This window comes from Grus americana, chromosome 10 (genome assembly GCF_028858705.1).
Source record: "Grus americana isolate bGruAme1 chromosome 10, bGruAme1.mat, whole genome shotgun sequence".
NCBI classification, from domain to species: Eukaryota; Metazoa; Chordata; class Aves; order Gruiformes; family Gruidae; genus Grus; species Grus americana.
In genome coordinates, this window is record NC_072861.1 from 15,529,384 (window position 1) to 15,546,915 (window position 17,532).

At 52.6% G+C, this 17,532-nt stretch overlaps 1 protein-coding gene across 1 annotated transcript in view; it reads right to left on the reverse strand.

Annotated features, from left to right (window-relative positions):
- The window catches only part of LOC129210855 (WAS/WASL-interacting protein family member 1-like), a 38,042-nt gene that overhangs the window by 19,023 nt on the left and 1,487 nt on the right, over window positions 1–17,532 (reverse strand). Inside the window, exon 3 of the mRNA XM_054837155.1 lies at window positions 6,671–6,740. Coding sequence (XP_054693130.1) covers window positions 6,671–6,740 — 70 coding nt within the window. The remainder of the gene's footprint in view (window positions 1–6,670; window positions 6,741–17,532) is intronic.

The following is a 17,532-nucleotide window of genomic DNA, read 5'->3' on the forward strand; positions in this document are numbered from 1 at the left end:
GAGTAGGTAGATCTTGGGGGGAAAACACAATGCTAAAGGAGCTGTTGGTTTACCGAGAAACCAAAGCCAGCGACACAGACCCTGGGCAACCAAGCACCATCTGGTGACCGCCGGCTCCCGACACAATAGCCCACATTGGCATGTTTATGATAGAGACCAGAGGCGGATTCCCATTATCCCCATCAGATCCTGTGATGTGGTTTCAGGAGAAGGACCACGAGAAGCAGATGGGATGGCAGAAGAGAAAAGAACGCAGCGAGACAGACAGACAGGAGAGATTTATATGAACCTAAAGCGCATACCCATAAACATGGGATAAGTAAATAGCATGTAAGTATGAAATTAAATGCAGGGAATCCATGGCATCCAGTAATCAGTCAAATATCTCCTTCACCTCTTTTTCAGTTTATCACCGGCATTTTAAAATGAGGTATTTATGCCAATATGTAACCTAGTTGTATATTGTAACCCTGCAAATACTGGCTGGGATCTGAGAGATTCGTCCCGACAGACAATTCATTTTTACAGTTATTTTTGGACTCCCGGCTTTCGTGGAACACCGGCTCTCTGTGTTGGATTTTATGCCCCTGAAATGTATTTACAATGCATGGCATCTGTATTGTGCATTACACACTTAAATCATTGCTTTTCATTCATTGCTTATAAAAAAAAAATTGCAATATCCTGAAGCTCCAAATACTCAAATTCAAAATATTACTGCTGCGTTTTCAGAGTAATACTATAAAATAACGTTGTGTTTTTAGATAAAGGAGGGAAAATTGATCATGAGGAACATGGATTCCCAAGATCTGGGAAGAAGGGCAGTTTGGATTTCACACGACGAGAAATGAAAAAAAAAAAAAAAAAGCCGAAAACCCCACAAAGGTTTATTTTCTAAACAAGAACATAGAAACATTTTGTCACTTAAACAAAGGGAGGAGGGCGGGGGAGGCTCCGCATCCCTGGCTTGCTCTCTGCAACGGACAAATACTATCAGAAACAAAAAGCATGGCATAGTTAGCAGGAGTGGAGCTCAATGCTTTAGATTTAATGATATGTATTTAAGTTCCTTTTAGGGGAAGCCTTCTGCAGTCGTTGGGGGGGGGGGAATCATGGTTTTAAAGGCTTCTGTCATTGTTGCCTACGAGCTGAAGAGAAAGGCGCTTTCTTTGTCATCCGGGGGTTTATGGAAACACCTTAATGTGTCCTTTTCATAGGTGAAGCAAGGTGCACAAAGCAGCCGCGTGCCAATGCATCCCCCCCGCCACCGGCAAAATAAATAAATGGAGGAACGCGGGGACGGCGGCCGTCGTAATCCCCCAGCAAAGCAGCAGCGAGGATGGTCTGGCGGGGTAAATATCGCACGTCTCCTGCCAAACCCCGCGTGGGCTATTGTCCCGCCACCCCTTTTAGATGTCATTAAGGATTTTTCGCATACAACCAAACGAGCCGAGGGGATGAACGCGCTCACTCCTTCCCCACCAGTTGGAGGAGCCATGAGAGGCGGCTGGGAGCCGATGCGGGGAAAACACAGGGCAAATTAGGAAGTATGTTAATTCAATTAATATCACAGAGGGGCTGGCGGGCGGGGGGGGGAGGTGTGCACGCAGATTTTCCGCCTGAGGAAGGAGGTGGCAGAGAAAGAACTGGGGCATGCCAGCTCCCGTTATTGTTCTGCCTTCATTGGTAATTAGCAAGATAAGGAGGGGACGGCGTGAGGGAGGCAGCGTGGCGAGGACGAGGCAGCGCTGCACCCCACCTCATGCCCATGCGGCCATCTTACAGGCGGCACTTGCCTCCCGCAAAATGGCCGCCAGGGCCCACACTGCCTCAGGCCCGCGGCTGGCATGCCCCAGTGGGCTCCCCTCCGCCTGGCCTGAGGTGGCTGCAAGCAGCAGCAGCCATCCCACAGACCCATGGGAAAAAAGAGGCCCTGGGAATGAGAGAGTCGCCATGGTGGGCTGGAGCGTGCTCCCAAGGCCTGACGAGCAGCCATCTTAGCCTAGGCCCTGCTCACGGTGCCAAGGTGCTGGGCATGCAGCGCTTCCACAGCGTTTATCCCAGCCCTCCTGACTGGAAAAATCATAATACGCTTTTCCTTCACAAGGCAGCACACATTGCCCAAGTCCTGCTCGTGGCCATGGAGGTGTCTGCGCCCTTGCCATGGCTTCCCCCTCAGAGAAGAGCAGTGCAGCAGCAAAGGCAGGGTTAACCCCGCGTGGGCAGCCACTTTTGGGGCACAGCTGCCTGCCTGAATGTGCCCCAGTGAGTCCTGAAAGCTGCTGGGCACTGGGCTGGCATCCTGACTGGGGTCTTACCCTGGAAGACATGGCCTGAACAGATACAGCAATACAGGTTGGTGGTTCGAGAGCTGCAAGGGAAAACGTCCCCTGCCCAGCCATCAGAGAGCAAGTTACGGGCAAATTCTGCCTTTCTCCTGACCAAAACAAATAAATCTGAAACCAAAACTGCAGAGACACCAGTAAAGAAGATGCAACCTTTCTAAATCTTAATGTAACACGCATTTAAAACAAGATCAGTTAGAAAAGGAACACGCACAGTTGCACAGACAACACAAAGCTACACCTGCATTTCCCACTCCGTGGGAGCTTTACAGTGGAAACATCAGTGCTGTTCAGTTCTTCAAATGAGCAATACCAAATACCAACCGAGGAACCCTCATCCATGGGTCCTGGGCTGTCCTCAGGACACCTACAACAGCTACTGACCTTAAAGCAGTATTTGGGAAGCGTTTCATGTGTCTTTAGCCACGATGGGGCTATTTCACACGGTGCGATAGGCACATGACGCACACTGAAAATTCGGCATCTTGCTCCAGTTCTCTGCGGAGAACCAGCGCATGAGGGTGATGGCAACTGCACGCAGACAGGGCCATGTTATACATCTTGGTTAGACAGTGAAACATAAGGGATGGCAGGCTAGCTGCTCCGCTCCGGGGTTGTCTACATGGAAAACCACACCATTATAATGACAGCACTATAGGTCAACTGCTACTGCTCCTCGCCACGCTGGTGCACATCTCCACTCTTAAACTGGCTTTCTCCAGTTTAGCTTAAACTGCTTCCAGCGTGACATAACCAGTATACAGGCGTCCTGCCTTCTGCTAAAGTAAATATCCATGGAGGTTGTACGCGTACAGCTCCTTGCTTTAAAATCCGCCCCCTAACCATACGTCTGTAGCTAGACCTGCCCTTCGGCTAACCTTTCTGTACTCCGCACACTTCTGGGCTGTTCACAGTGCCCGTGAAACACTATTACACCCTGCTTCCCTTGGGTGCTAATCCTGCTTGTCAACCCAAAGGCAGAAGCAGACGGTGGCTTGGCATTTTGATTACGTTGTGATCTGTTTGAACCTTCCAGACTCTTTTGATGTCTGTGCAAATTTGAAAGGGGGAGCCTTCATCCTCCACAATGAAACTCCGCTATCACATGGCAAAACATCTCGGGACTTCTACGTCCGCAGCCATCGCTAGATTTGAAGCGGGGAGGGGAGTTACGGCTCCTCCAGGAAGAGTCTGAATTTCAGACTAACCAGTTCTGGCCCTGAGCGGAGAACACCACGGGGACAGCGTGTTGCTCTTCAAACAAATGCATGCGTAGGGGAGTGTGCGCATGCACAGAGACACCATATTTATACAAATAGATGCATTCATAGGAAAATGCAAATAGCATCCTCTTCCGTCCCAGGCTCCCTTCGAGCTCCTGACATCCCAAGGTTTCAGAGGAGTACAACCGAGCTTCAGATCAAACATTAGCCCTGCGGGGGTTCCCTCAGGGAAGCAGCCATGCACCAGGGTCTTTTCCCCGCTTCCATGCGAGGTTTTCCGACCCGGCCTTCCTTGGGTGCTCTGTTCTGACACACGTACGACACACGCGTGCGCATGCAGAGCCTTGCTAAAAGGCGCTCTGGGAATTGAGCTCCGCTTCCTCCTTCTTCTAAATCAATTGTCATAAAACAGCTTTTGTTTTATTTTTAACAAAGCAACAGAAATAATCTCCACGCACAGCCCTTGCCACTCCCACGGCCCCATCCTTTGGCACAACAAGCTGCCCAGGGCCCCCTGAGGACACGGGCACGGGAAGACAGCAGGATAAGAAAGACTGAGAGAGGCTGCTTTCCGGTGCACAGAAATCCACTGCTCCTCTCTTGAGACCACTACCTGGCAGGCAGCAAGGCAGCAGGATGGAAAGGGGGCTGGAGGGCAGGTGAAGCACTCCCAACCTCCCCAACCCAATCTCTACTGGGCCCTTCATCCCCAGCCCACTGAGATGCCCACTTTTGACCTGCATTTTACCTTGCGCTCTGCAAACTATGGTTTCTCTTGCTCTTTGGTACCAGCAAGAGATGACCCCCTGCAGCACCACTGCAGCAATAGATGGGCTGACATGCAACTTGTGACAAACTGAGCTCTGCCTGCCTGTGGCGCATCCCTCTCTCCAGCATAGCCAAGAACCTGTCCCTCCTCCTCCTTCTCCTTTTCCTCCTCCTCCTTCTCCTTTTCCTCCTCCTCCTCCCATCCCACTCGCCCAGGTCCAGGACTCAGACATACAGAGACATTTCTTGATGAAACCTATCAGTGGGTGAGTGGCAGCTGAGTAGGTACCGAGCAAGACATGGGGCCAGACAGCAGCCGGGGGGAAGGTATCGGGTGGAGGGAACGTGCCTCAGGAGGAATACTCACAAAGGGCTGCTTTCATTAATAAAACATTCCCCCCTCGGTCGCCTTTTGATTTGGGTGTAAGAATTAACCCCATCTGCCCAACAGCACGCTACCTACCAAGTCATCTCTGCTGAGGAAGGCCGTCTGACATGTCCGCTCAATTGCTACGCTTCCCCCTGCCCGCGCTCCTTGGCTCTCCAGAGCCCCTCCAAACAGCTCACCAGCCTCGCTGGGTCTGCCCTATTGAAGAGATCCTCTTCCCACAACATAGATTAGACCCAGTGAAAATAGGCTTAGTGAAAATACCATTTCACTATTAATGCCCCCCCCGCCTTCACACTCTCTCACACCCAGAAAGATTATAACAAATCCCTGTCACCTTTTGCCCCTGCTAACTACTGCTCCAGTCTCTGCGCTGCATGCCTTCTACTGTGAGTAGACAGCCGGGCACAGGGTAGTACTTATATATATATGCACACATATATCTAGTCAGCATTGGAGACGTTCAGCCACAGAACGCAGATCTCCCTGCACAGCATCTCACCTTGTCACAACACCCCGACCAGTCCCTCTCCGCTGTAATTGCAAAGCCTGGTCCTTGGGCATCAGCAGAAAGTTGCAGCAAATCCTGCGTTGGTTTAAGCACAATCTCTCCGTTCAAAATTGGTGGGGGGTTGCTTTTACATCACTGAGACATTTCTATTCTCTTTCTGTTTCAAGTAAAACCAAGATGCAGAGATGCCTTCGAACAGACAGCCCCTTCATTTTTCCAGAGGTGTGTTTTAATGAGTGACTCGCCTTCCAAAAAGGGGCCGGCAGAGGGGAAGGACGGCAGATTCTCCACACAAATTCAATAGCTGGTAGGTTGCCATGGGCTAAAGCATTTCTTTGCACACATGAAGGGAAGGGACTCCAGAGCACTAAGGGTTTTGCCTCCCATGAGTTATAGCTCTACCCTTCAAGAGCGGAATAAATGCTTTATCCCATTGCAGCCTGCGATGTATTCTACATAGATGGATTGATTTCCCCTATTGTTCTTAATAAATCCTGGCGCATGAAGAAACTCACTGCACAGCCATTTTTCCTGCCTTGTTCTACCTTGCAGAAGTAATAAGGGTCAGATGTGACTGCAGTGGGAAGCAAAGGCCGTACGCGAGGCAGTCCTTTGCTGGATGCAGTGGGTGCGCTCACACGGGCTCGGTGGGTGCAGACAAGCAACACCCTTTTCTTGGTTTATTCCCGCTTCTAGTCCAAGCTGAGGAAAACAGGAACCACAGCTGGGTACCGCAGCATCAGTGTGGCTCCGAGGGGAGCAGCCGCTCCATGAGCTGAGCCTGCACAAGCCCCCCTGCTCTGCACAGGGGCAGGCAAGGCTCTGGCCCTCTCCAATGTCTGATAAATACAGGGCTGAGCCCTGCAGCGCCGCAGAGCCTCCCCGAGCACACCCTGTTCCCTGCCGCACCCTGTCCATCAGACTTGCCCCTGCCCGTGTCACAGCTGAGAGGAGCCCGCACCGCACCGCCGGCCCAGGGGCTCCTCTGCTTCCTAAAAAACAAAGAAACCCCTAAAACTCCAAACCAACTCCCCTCTCAATGATGCCCAACTGCACAATTCAGACCCTCAGGCTGTTGTTGAAAGGCTCTCTCCCTCCCTATCCCCTTTTCTACTCACAAGGTTGACACCCATCCTCTTTCCCTGCTCCAGGGGAGTGTTTGCTGGCCACAGCTTCATCGGTGCCCAGCACAGAGGCTCTGCTGGGCTCCGGGAAGCAGGTGGCTTTGTGCGGACCTGCCTTAGCCACTGCCTCCAGCTCTGTCCAGGCTCCCTGGATTATCGCTGCTGGCCTTCTCTAGCAGCAGCTAACAACTGGCCCTGTTTCAAAAGCCTGGCTGGGAAATTTGGCTGCGGGAGAGAGGGATCAGGTAAAAGAGCTAGTCTCCCATGCACGAATTGGACTCAATCCTTCAGCAAGATTCCCAGGGACTCACCTCTCCTTGCTCAGGTGAAGACGTCCCAGCCCTTCCCAAGGCATCCCATTCCGTGAACTCGCAGTCATGTCTGATTAAGGAAAAAAGAATTTGTCTCAATTAGAAGGAGGCTCCCATATGCATGGACGGATGTCAAGTAATTACCGAATGTCACTCACGGCTGGAGAAGAGACCTTAAATTTGGGACCGTGCAAACTCACACACACAATTGCGAGTGAGTTACGGACCTTGGCATGCTTCAGAGCATACCTTGTGCAGATGCTTTCAAGCCCGTCCCCTCAGCTGAAATACACCCAGCCCCGTAAAATACAGCCAGACACGACCCCGTTCTCTAATAAGGAAATAAAGCTGAGCGGACCTGCGTTGCCAGAGCCCAGAGAGCAACACTGTCTCTTTAATTTTCTCCCTGGCTATCTCATCCTTTGCACAAACTCTTTCCTCCCCGTGGCTTCTTCCAGCCTGGTGGGCAAAGTGGGAAAACATCATTAAGGAGGAAAAATAATTTAGTTTGTTAATCAGTATCCAGTGGTGGGAAACAAGAAAGACAGAGAGCAGGGCTGGCGGTTAGGGCTTAGGAAGGGCCAGCACAAAGCCCACCATTCATGACATCTGGGGCTGGGATTCTCATTGAATTAAACAGACACAAAGAGCAGAGGCATTTCATGCTCTCTTCACAAGAATTATCATATCTCCCTGGCACTAGGAAACCTTCAGCATGGGAGAGGGGGAGAGAGAGAGAGAGGGGAAAGCGGGCAGGCTGGGTAGAAATATGGGGCAGGGTAGAGGAGGCTTTGTTCCAGGGTTGGATTTATGGATGGGATGCAGCGCGTTGCTTTGCGGGGAGAGACAGGGCCCTGGCGCACTGGGTCTAATAAGAATCAGCAAATGTGAAACAGGGGGCCCCTGTGTACCATGAAGCAGGGAAACCCGCGTTTGACAAGCCAACAGAATAACCGCTCGCGTCTCAAGGCTGTGGAAGGATGCTGACGTTCGTACGAGATGTGTCGTCTTGTGTGTGTGTCAGCGAGGAGGGGGGAGAAGGGGAGCGGCAAGGAGTATAAACAAGAGACCAGGCAGCATCGTTCAGTCATGAAAATTAATTAGCTAATGTACAAACCATGGCTGCCTCTTCCCACTGCCCTGCAAGCACTCCCCATAAAGCTATGGTGTGTGCGGAGCCTGTGACTGGGAATGACAGGGGCAGATTAGGCAGCTCCTTGGGACACAAGCCTGGCAGCAAGAAACCCACAGCCCGTGCAAAAAAAAAGTGAGGAGGGGACAACTAGGGTCCTTGGGGAAGGGGCAGAGCCCAGAGGCCAGGAGAAAGAGAAGCAGGAGAGACCAGGCACCAAGCTGAGACCAGGCATCATGTTGCTGCAGCAGCATAAATGGTGGTGGATCTGAAAAAACCCAGCCATTAATGGGGTCTGGTGGAGAGCAAAAGCATTTAGGGTTTAGATCACAAGCTCTCTGGGGCAGGAACTGTCATCTCCTAAAGGCTCACACCGCAGAGGCCCGTCCTACACGGTCTCTGGGCATCACCAGCAGATCCACTTTAAATACTAATTGCTCCATGACCAAGACCTGTGAGCTGCTGGGAGCCTCCCTACAGCATTACCTGCGGGAAGAGGGGACAGATCTCTGACCTCACGTCCCCGGGGTAATTTGACCCCGTGCACTGGTGCCACGAATATTGCTACCCGGTGATGCAGACGAGAAACTCCTGACCGACTTCATGTGCCCCATCCCCGAGCTTTCAGATCCCACTACAATATCCTGCTTATTCTTCGCTGGGAACAACCACAGGAGAATGAGGGTGCAGGTGGCAATTACCCAGGGAAAAAGGGCACAGAAAGAGAAGGAGGAGATGCAGAAAGCGGTTGGCAGAGAAAAAAAAAAAAAGAAGCTTCTTCAACATGGGATATGTGCGGAGAACAAGGAACGCGCTGGAAACAAAGGGATGCAAGGAGAGAGGAGAGGCTGGGATGGGCATCTCGGCAGACATGTAGGTAAAAGTTGAAAAGGAAGCACTAATTAGCACCAAGACCATCGCTTTCCATTAATAGCTTGTCACCGTTTCCTTGATGTTGCTGAGAGCAGGAAAGTTGGTATGTGTGATGCTTACCTGTCTCTATCTCATTAACAGAAGTCAGGGTGAGAACAGACGTTTATTGCCTGCATCCAGATAGACAGGCCCTTTGCTGAACTGAGATGCAGGAGAGAGGGGGAAAGTTATGAAAAAGATGCTCGTGAAACACAAGCCAGTACCCACACAATGGAAACCCAAACCTAGGACACTCAGATGCCTGTGCCCACGTGGGAACAGCCCCAAGCAGGTATCAAGTTCCAGAAGTCCACAAGGCAAAAACACCAGGTCATATATTATAATCCAAGGCAAATACTCTGCTGGCCCGGGGAAAATCCTCCAGTATCAGCACAAGGTATGTGCAAGGGGCCATGGCCACATTACACCCGGGAAAGTAAAACAAAAGACTCTTTAATTCCCTAAATTTGCTCAACCAGAGTCCACTCTGCTAGAAACCAGAGACAGCCAAACATCTTATTGCAAGCAAGAATGGAGAAAAACCCCAGTAAACAAAGAAGAGAAAAAAAAGCCATTTCGAGCAAAGATAAATCTGCATTGCATGTAATCACCTCCGAAGTAATTCTCCCAGCAGTTAAAAAAAGAGATTAGATGTCCTGTGTAGTACACAAAGGCCTCTCCTTTCCCTCCAACACGTGCAATAGCTCCCGTTAGCAACACTGGAAAGAGGGAGTATGCAAGGCAAGGCAAGGACGCCAAGCAGCAAGTATCTGCGAGCTGGTAGCACACATCTGCTGGAGCGATGACGGGAGCGTGCGTGCATGTGCACATTCCTAGGGACACCCTCACTTTCACAAACACACCAATTCACTATGCAAGCCGAAGGTTCCTCAAGAGCAGGAGCCCAAACCTCCCTAGGAGTGAATGAGGCAAAACCAAAGGCAAAGAAAACATCGAGGCTGGGGCTGAAGGAACAAAGGCTTCCCCCTCTCAGCTTGGAGACATCTTCTTGGCCATTTAGCTCAGATCAAGTGTAGGCTCTGTTGACTCCCCCATCTATTCAAACGAGCGCTTTCAATAGTCTGATAGGTCTTTTCTGCTCTACGGCTTCTCTACCCCTGTATTTGCCGTCCCCGACCAATGCAGTTAATGCCACATACAGAAATACTGCCCTGAAGAGCCCTCGTTTAGATTGCGTGGTCAAGCACTTCAAAGTTAGGAAGTGTCCAATTTATGGCTGTCCGTGCAACCTTAATTCCACCTCGCTGTGCAGCCACCCTGGCCAGGGAAAGAGGGAGCAAGCTAAAAATAGGCTGTGACTGTGTCATTACAGCTTCGTAAGGGCACGGGCAGGGAGAGGCTGAATTAACGTCTCATGGTTCAAACTGAAATCAGGTACCCCCCGACTTGCCAGCACTTGCTTTGGTGCCTTCAACCATGTACATTTTTAATATACAGAAATCACGTGCATTCTAAACATACAGAAAAATGCATTATTTATAGCTAATAAATAATAGATTGTTTATATAAGCAAAAAGAAAAACAATTGTAGGCAAGTGTAACAAATACCCCCCCCTCCACCCCGCACCCATCCCTGCCTTCGTCCTGTGCAGGCAGAGCGATTTCAAGCCCCGAGCTTCGGCACAGATTTCTGCCACTATGAAATACAGGACTAATGTTATCTGGCAGCGGCAGAAGGCTGCTCTCCCGGGGCCGGCGGAGAAAGGGGACCGCTGGGGCTGGCAGTGCCCAGGCCAACACACCCACACCCCCCTACACTTTTTCCTCCTGGCGCCAGGACTCGGAGGAGTTTTCTCCCAGGAGATGGGGTCGTGCTGGAAGAATATAAGCTAAAGATGGAAGGGGGTAGTGGAGTTGGCTGTAACTGTCCTCCCACCTTCCCTGGCTGGTTCAGAGCTCTGCAATACAGTGGTGGGAGTCCACGGCTTCATCCCGCTCGTGTTCTGTTATTATTATTCCAGGGAAACAATAAATTTTAATTTTTTTTTTCCCCCCAAGAGGCAACCGAAGGGAAATCGTGATTCCGAACAATTCATAATTCAGCTAAACCTGAAAGGAATTTAAGGGACAAAGAACAGGCATTTCTCGAGCCAAAGAGCTTCCCCCGGCCGAATTTCAAGGGTCCGCAGTGAACAATAGGAGTGTCAGAGGTGCTCAAAAAGAAAAAAAAAGTTCAAGAATCTTTACAATAAAAAGTGTTAGGCAACACAGAGGTCAGAGCCTGCTCCTCCTATAATAAATAGCACGACTATCCTACATTAACTATAGGAGACATTTTAATGCAGTGCCTCGGCTTCGTGCTAATTATACTTTTTCACCATATTTTGAACCTAAGAAAAAATGTCATCAGTTAATTATAACAGATGAAGGAGTGTGAAGACTTCCTCAATAAATAATGCCTTGATATCTCATATCCAACAAGCTGCGCGCACTGCTCTGAAGGTGCCCAGAAATATGTCCTCTCAGGAAATATATCAAGAAATGAAGGTCCCATAAGCTGCCTTTGTTTCCAAGCCTTGATTTTTGGCCCAATAATGAAGTGATTTTTATGGATCGGAGAGAGTAAAGGTCATGGGACTACTGGAACTGTGCCAGAGAGAGTCAGTATTTAAAAATAAATAAATTCCTAAATCAAAATGAGATACAAGAGACCTCAGCAAATTCCCCCCACGGCCACACATGCGAACGCACAGAAGCGATTTAGTTTCTGGACACAGGTCCCATCCTTCCTTCACTCCCAGCATCTCTGCAGGAGTCTGGTGAGCACAGAAAAAGCCTGGTTTTAATGAAACCAGGCCACCGCCGCCAGCATGCCACCCAGAGCCAGCCACTGCCGCCCACCTGCCCCGAGGACGAGGGACCCCGTCCCCCTGCCACTGTGCCAGCCCTGGGCGCAGCCCTCCGCTGCACCCATCCCTGCCGAGGCTGGTGGGCGTCCGGGTCGTTATGAAGGTTCCTCAAGTAAACCATCTTTCTTTCAGCTCGCTTCCCCACCCGGCACCCCTCATTTCCCGCTCTGAAGAGCTGGGATTTGGCGTGGGAAAGATGTCTTTGGGCTTTTCACAAATCCAGTATCCCCTTGAACCAAAACCAATTAGCCTGGCCCAAGGTCCTGCCATTGAAGGACTGTCCCTTCTTTTCAAACCCCCGCGGGCTCAATTGCTCTAAGGAGCCTGGATGTGAATGAGCAAAGCCCACTTAACGTGGTACTTAAGGCCAGACCAGGGTGAAGGAAAGAGAAAGCCTCTATAGGAACAGCAAGCCGAGTTTCCAAGAGACAGCTAACTGCTGGAGATTGTGTTCTTTTGCTCCCCCCCATTTTCTTTTTTGTACCCCCACTCCTGAGTTTTCGAGGCAAACGCTCCTAACCAAACCGGAGCCCCTGAATAAATAGTAGATGGCACCTGAAAACGTGAAAGCCGGAGCCCCGTTCTGACTCTTTGAGGATGCTGGGAGCCCAGCTGTGGGCAGCGTGATGGCTCAGCCTCGTACCAGCACAAGCTCTGGTCCCAAACACATGTGCCCGGAGGGGTGGAGGCAGGGAGGATGAGCAGCCCAAGACAATGCATTTGCAGCTAGGCTCTTGGCAAACACCTTCCCCAGGTGACCGGACTTGTGGGCATGAAATGCCAAAATTCCCCACCTGGAAAGGGCGACTCCCGGCATCACGTGGCAGGGAAGCCAGTGCAGGCAGCCACGCAGCCATCTTACACTCACGCCCCCTGAGGACTTCTGGAAGCTCAGGGCAACCGAGGGGCCACGATGCAGCGGCACCAGTGGAAGGGGTGACACATGGTACCCATGCCATGAACGGTGTGCGTGTACTGCCACGTGCCAGGTGCCAGCACCTTGGCGCTCGCAGCTAGGAGAAACTCCCATCACCTGCACAGATGCCAAATTAGCACCTTCCCTCCACCGAGACATGAGAAAGCATGTTTCTAACACGCAGCCGCAATCCTTCCCCGGTGCACGAGCAACACCCATCTGCAGGCAGAGGTGAGATGGACCCTCCAAGCCCCTGAGCTCTGCCCCTTCTCCGGCGGCACGGACAAAGCCAGGGCAGAGCAGCAGGTAAAGGGAGGCACCGTCTGCCTGTGTCAAGGGTACAGGGCGGGGGTAGGAGCCAAGAGAGACAAAAGAAATGGCTGAGCCCGGCCTCAAGCATCGAACCTGCCATTGCCAGGCAATTCTGCAAAAATGCCCATTGATGGGATTTCATCCATAACCAAGTGGGAGGGCTCGCGCGGTCCAGCTCCCGAAGCGGCTCCTTCGGGCAGCAGGGACCAAACAGCCCCTTCTCCACCTATTCCTGAGCCTGGGTAGGTTTGGCTTCCCCGGATATCTGGTACAAACCCCCTTCACATCGTGCCTCGAGCCGAACCCGCTGCATGGTGGCCAAGTTTTAGGAAAAGATAGGAAATAATGAGTTGGAGCACACGATGTCCCAGGGCATTGTTTCCCTGGGGTGAAACCCACAAATGATATTTTCCATTTATCCCCCCAACAGCACACACCGATTCTTTCATTTCTGGCTCCCTCTGCCCATCCCCAGCGCTGCCTGAAGAACAAAGACATCACGGCCCAGCTCCAGAAACCTCACCCACGTCTGGCCTATGCTGCATCCTATCGCTCCTCCAGGAGAGTCCCACCGAGAAGAGAAACCCACCAGCAAGGACCTCAAATGCCAGGACTTGGGCTATTCTCCCTGCACAGCCAAAAAAGACGCCTTCCCTTCTGGGTTTGGGCTGCACAGCGAAAAAGATCCAGCCAAAGCCAACAGCTAGGCAAACAGGGCAAAGGGCTAAGATACAAAGGGACCCGTGTGTAGCCAAAATCCATCCCTGGCCCAAAGATGGACCCTTGGGGACCATCCTTCCACTGCGGTGCTTAAAAAAAAAAAAAGACAGACAGACCTGACGGCAGGCTGCCAGGGACTCTCTAAATGCAGCGGGTATTTCACAAGCAGGGATTTACTGGGGGGCTTTATCTGCCTCTTGGCCCCCCACCCACGCGTGCACAAGCTGGGGATGCTCGTACCACCATCGCCCGTCACTCACTGCCACCTCCCTCGTTAATTGAGGGGGGGCTGCCTCCACGCCTCCCCCAAACACCCGCGGGTTCACGCCGACAAGGGCAAAAATGAAAAATTTAAGCGCCAGTAAAAATTCAACCGTGGTTTTACTCTCCCAGAAACTAAAGGCCAAATTGCTCAGTCCCTGTCTCAATCCCCTTTGGGGGGAAATGCTCTGGGATAAGTGAACTAAGCCCACGGCCTGAAAAAATACCTGAAAAATCAGCGCAGAACAGGTGATTTTGGGGAGAAAAAAAATTTAGGAGGCAAGGGTGGTTTCTGACCAGCTGATCGAATAGCAAGGTGAAAAAGCTTGCATCGATCCTTTGTAAGAGTTCACATGTAGACACGGATTTCCACACTTCCATTTTATTTCATAAAATTATATATATATATGTATTTATATACACACACACAAAGACATTTATTATATGTGTGTATTCTTTTTTTCCTCAGATCATCTTTTTATATTTTCACCTTTTGCAATTACAAAAGCCAGGGACAGAAATACCTCCTGGGTTCTGCCAGTGCAGAAACACTCCCACCAAACAGATTTTCTCTAACACGCTGGTCGAATGATTCCTCCTGAATTATATTCATTAGGAATTTGAATGTTTCTTTCCTCCATCCCCCATCAAATCATTGCTCCGGAATAAATGCATTCATCAACCACCTTGCTCAGTTCCCTCCTGCTTTGTTCAGTCTAGTTTTAAAGCATCTCCACTGAAACCGCTTGCACCTGACTTGATGCGGGCATACGGAAGGGGAAAAAAAAATAGGAGAAGAATTGAGTGCCACTCACAATATTGTGGAAATAATTGGAAAATTATTTCTTAAAAATAACCAGCATAATAAAGGAGGGAAAGGACTACATTCCCTCCTCCCCACCTCCAATCTCTTCCACAATTTCTGGGATTGCATCGAGCATACATATTCCAGATGGGCTGGAGAGAAGGAGGTTGGTTCTTAATGACACATCTTTCGCTGCCTTTGGAATGAATGATTCATTCGGATCTCGCCGAGACTCGGTGCCACAGTTGAGTTACATTTCTAGAAAATCCGTATCTTTAATTCTGGCGCTGCGTGTGGGACCCAGCAAATCATGGAATTACTGCTGTAACTTCGGATTAGTAACGCTTTCTAAATGATAGTCTAATTCCAGGCCTTCATGCTTTTCAGCGTTCACACTCACACAGCCTTTTCCCTGGGAGGCTTCCTGCGGAATTAGTGCTGGCGTCTTCGTCTTTCTCTGCCCTTTTTAATTTCTCCAATGACTTCTCATTAGAATATATAATAACAACAGCTCCTCAGAACTTTTCTTTCTCCCGGTATAGCCAAATTCAGGCTGAGATCCTTTTTCCTTACTGTGGTTATGGCGGTGCTTTGCTGGCCCTGGAAGGGTGCACAGGCATATTTAGCTTCGCGGGCCTACGTGGCGTCTGACGCCATTACCCCGTGCAAGGGAAGGTGGAAAACTTGCCTCCAAGGTGCGCAGGGCTCCCACCTCTCACCGTCCCTGCACGCCGATGGGTGCGGGCAGCTCAGCCCGGTGGTGCTACCCTCTCCCATCGGCGAGGGGTGCCCAGCCGCAGAGAAAGGGATGGGGCAGGGAACCCGCATTCCACCTCCCCGAGCGGTAGGAGCGCAGCAGCATCTGTCCCACCCCTCCCCATCTCCCGCAGCACCTCCTGGGGGGCAGAGAGCCAGCAATGAGCCCACTCGCAACCCCAGCCACGGGAAGCTTTTTCTCTGCAGCCTCCCCGGAGCTGTCACGGCCCACATGGGTTCACGGCAGTGTGGGGATCATCCCTGCGGGATGCGAACCACCAGCGCCGGGTGAGGGGCTGGCGGCGATGCCCCACGCCCTGCCCCAGGGTGCAGGGGGAGGCTCGGGGGACCCCGGGCCCGGCCAGGGGCACTTGCCCCACGCCAGCTGGGAAAACGTGCCGGGGAGGCTCGGCGGAGAGCGCGGTGCTTTGTGTCGCCATGGGAACGGAATGCAGATTTGCCAATTGCTTTTTTTTTTCTTTCTTTCTTTCTTTCCTTTTTTTTTTTTTATTATTTGCCAGACATTGTAATACATATTATGTTTCAACTTCTGGGGCTTGCAGCGGAGGTGAGGGAGGCTTTGTGCCTTGCCAACTGCTTGGCTCCCAAAGAAGCCGCAGGGCCGGCGGTTGCGTGCCGGAGGGGTGCACCCAGCAGCAGGACCCCTTCCCTGGGCATCCCCCTCCCCGGAGACACCCCCCCGCTATGAACAAAAGCAACAGCCACTGCACAAGAAAAGTGATCACATTATCACAAACTTGACCTTCCAAAGGGAGGCCAGGATCAAACCCAAAGCCGAAAAAATAAAGAGAGAGGAAGAGAGAGAGAAGAAAAAGGAAAACACCCAAAAGCCGGGGTTTTTCGAGGTCTGACCTGCAGGCTGGGGCGGGGGGGGGATTTATTTGGGGAGAGCGCTCGCTCCCTCCATCCTCCCATAGCCGCGACACCCCGCAGCCTAGGAGTGAATTTCGAGGTGCGTTTAACCGAGTGTTAAATCCCGGATTTCTTTGGCAATGAAAGCATTCGCGCCGGGCTCGCCTTCCTTTCCCCGGCTCTCCCGCCTGCTGCCGCGGAGCCCCGGGCTGCCGCTGCCCGCTGCCCGGAGCAGCCCGACGGGGAGGGCGCGGAGCCGCATCCCTTACCTGGAGCCCCGAGGGCGGCGGGTCCGGTCGTCTCTGCACCGCCGGTCCTGGTGCGGCCGCTTCCCCCGGGCGAGCAGGTCTGGAAGTCATTTCTACTTTCGGTTATCTAGCTTTATGATGGCTCCACAACACTCATACAGCTAGATAACCAAAGACAGAAACATCCCTCCGTCGGGGATGCCGGCCATCCGTCCGTCCGCTCCAGGGTGCGGGCACGGCCGGGGCAGGGCGGCCGGGAGCTGCCACCGGGAACCACACACACACACACATATGAAAAAAAAAAAAAAAAAAAAGGGAAATAGAGGAAAAAAAAGATAAATACGAGGCCGAGGCGGAGAGGACGAGCCGGGGCAGAGCCACGGCGGGCGGGCGGCACTGCCGGCTGCGGGGCTGCCGCGGGGGCTCGGGGCGGGCTGCGGAGAGCCGAACCGAGCCGTACCGAGCCGGGCCGTGCCGAGCAAGGCTGTACCGAGCCGAGCAGGGCTGTACCGGGCTGCACCGAGCCGTGCCGAGCCGAGCCGTGCCCAGCCCGTCGCAGTACCGGCCCGGGCGAGCGGCACTCGCGCTCCCGCCCCGCTGCCCAACTTCTACTCCCCTCGCATGGTAATCGCCCCCTTTGGGAAGTGACGTCACGCCGCGCACAGCCAATCCTGGACCCCGCATTTAAATCAGCGCCCCCTTTCCCGCGCTTTCCAGCCCCGGCCCGACTGGGAGAGCGGCGGATCGCGCCGCGCCCCCGCGGATGGATGGGGCGGGCGGGACGGGGCGGACCGGCACAGCACCGACCGGCACGGCACCGGGCGGGACCGGCCCCCCCTCGCGGTGCCCCGTCACCGGCCTCCCCCCACCCGCCGTGCCTCGCCTCCCGGCCTGTGCTGGAGGGGCTGCGCCGCGGGTCGCTCTGCCCCCCACCCGCCGCCTCCCGCCCCGCCGTGCCCCCGCGGCAGCTCCGCTGGGCCGGCAGCGAGCGGGGAGAGGCGGGCAGCACCCCTGCACGGCCCGGCGCGGGGGGACCCACCTGCAACTAACTTCCCTC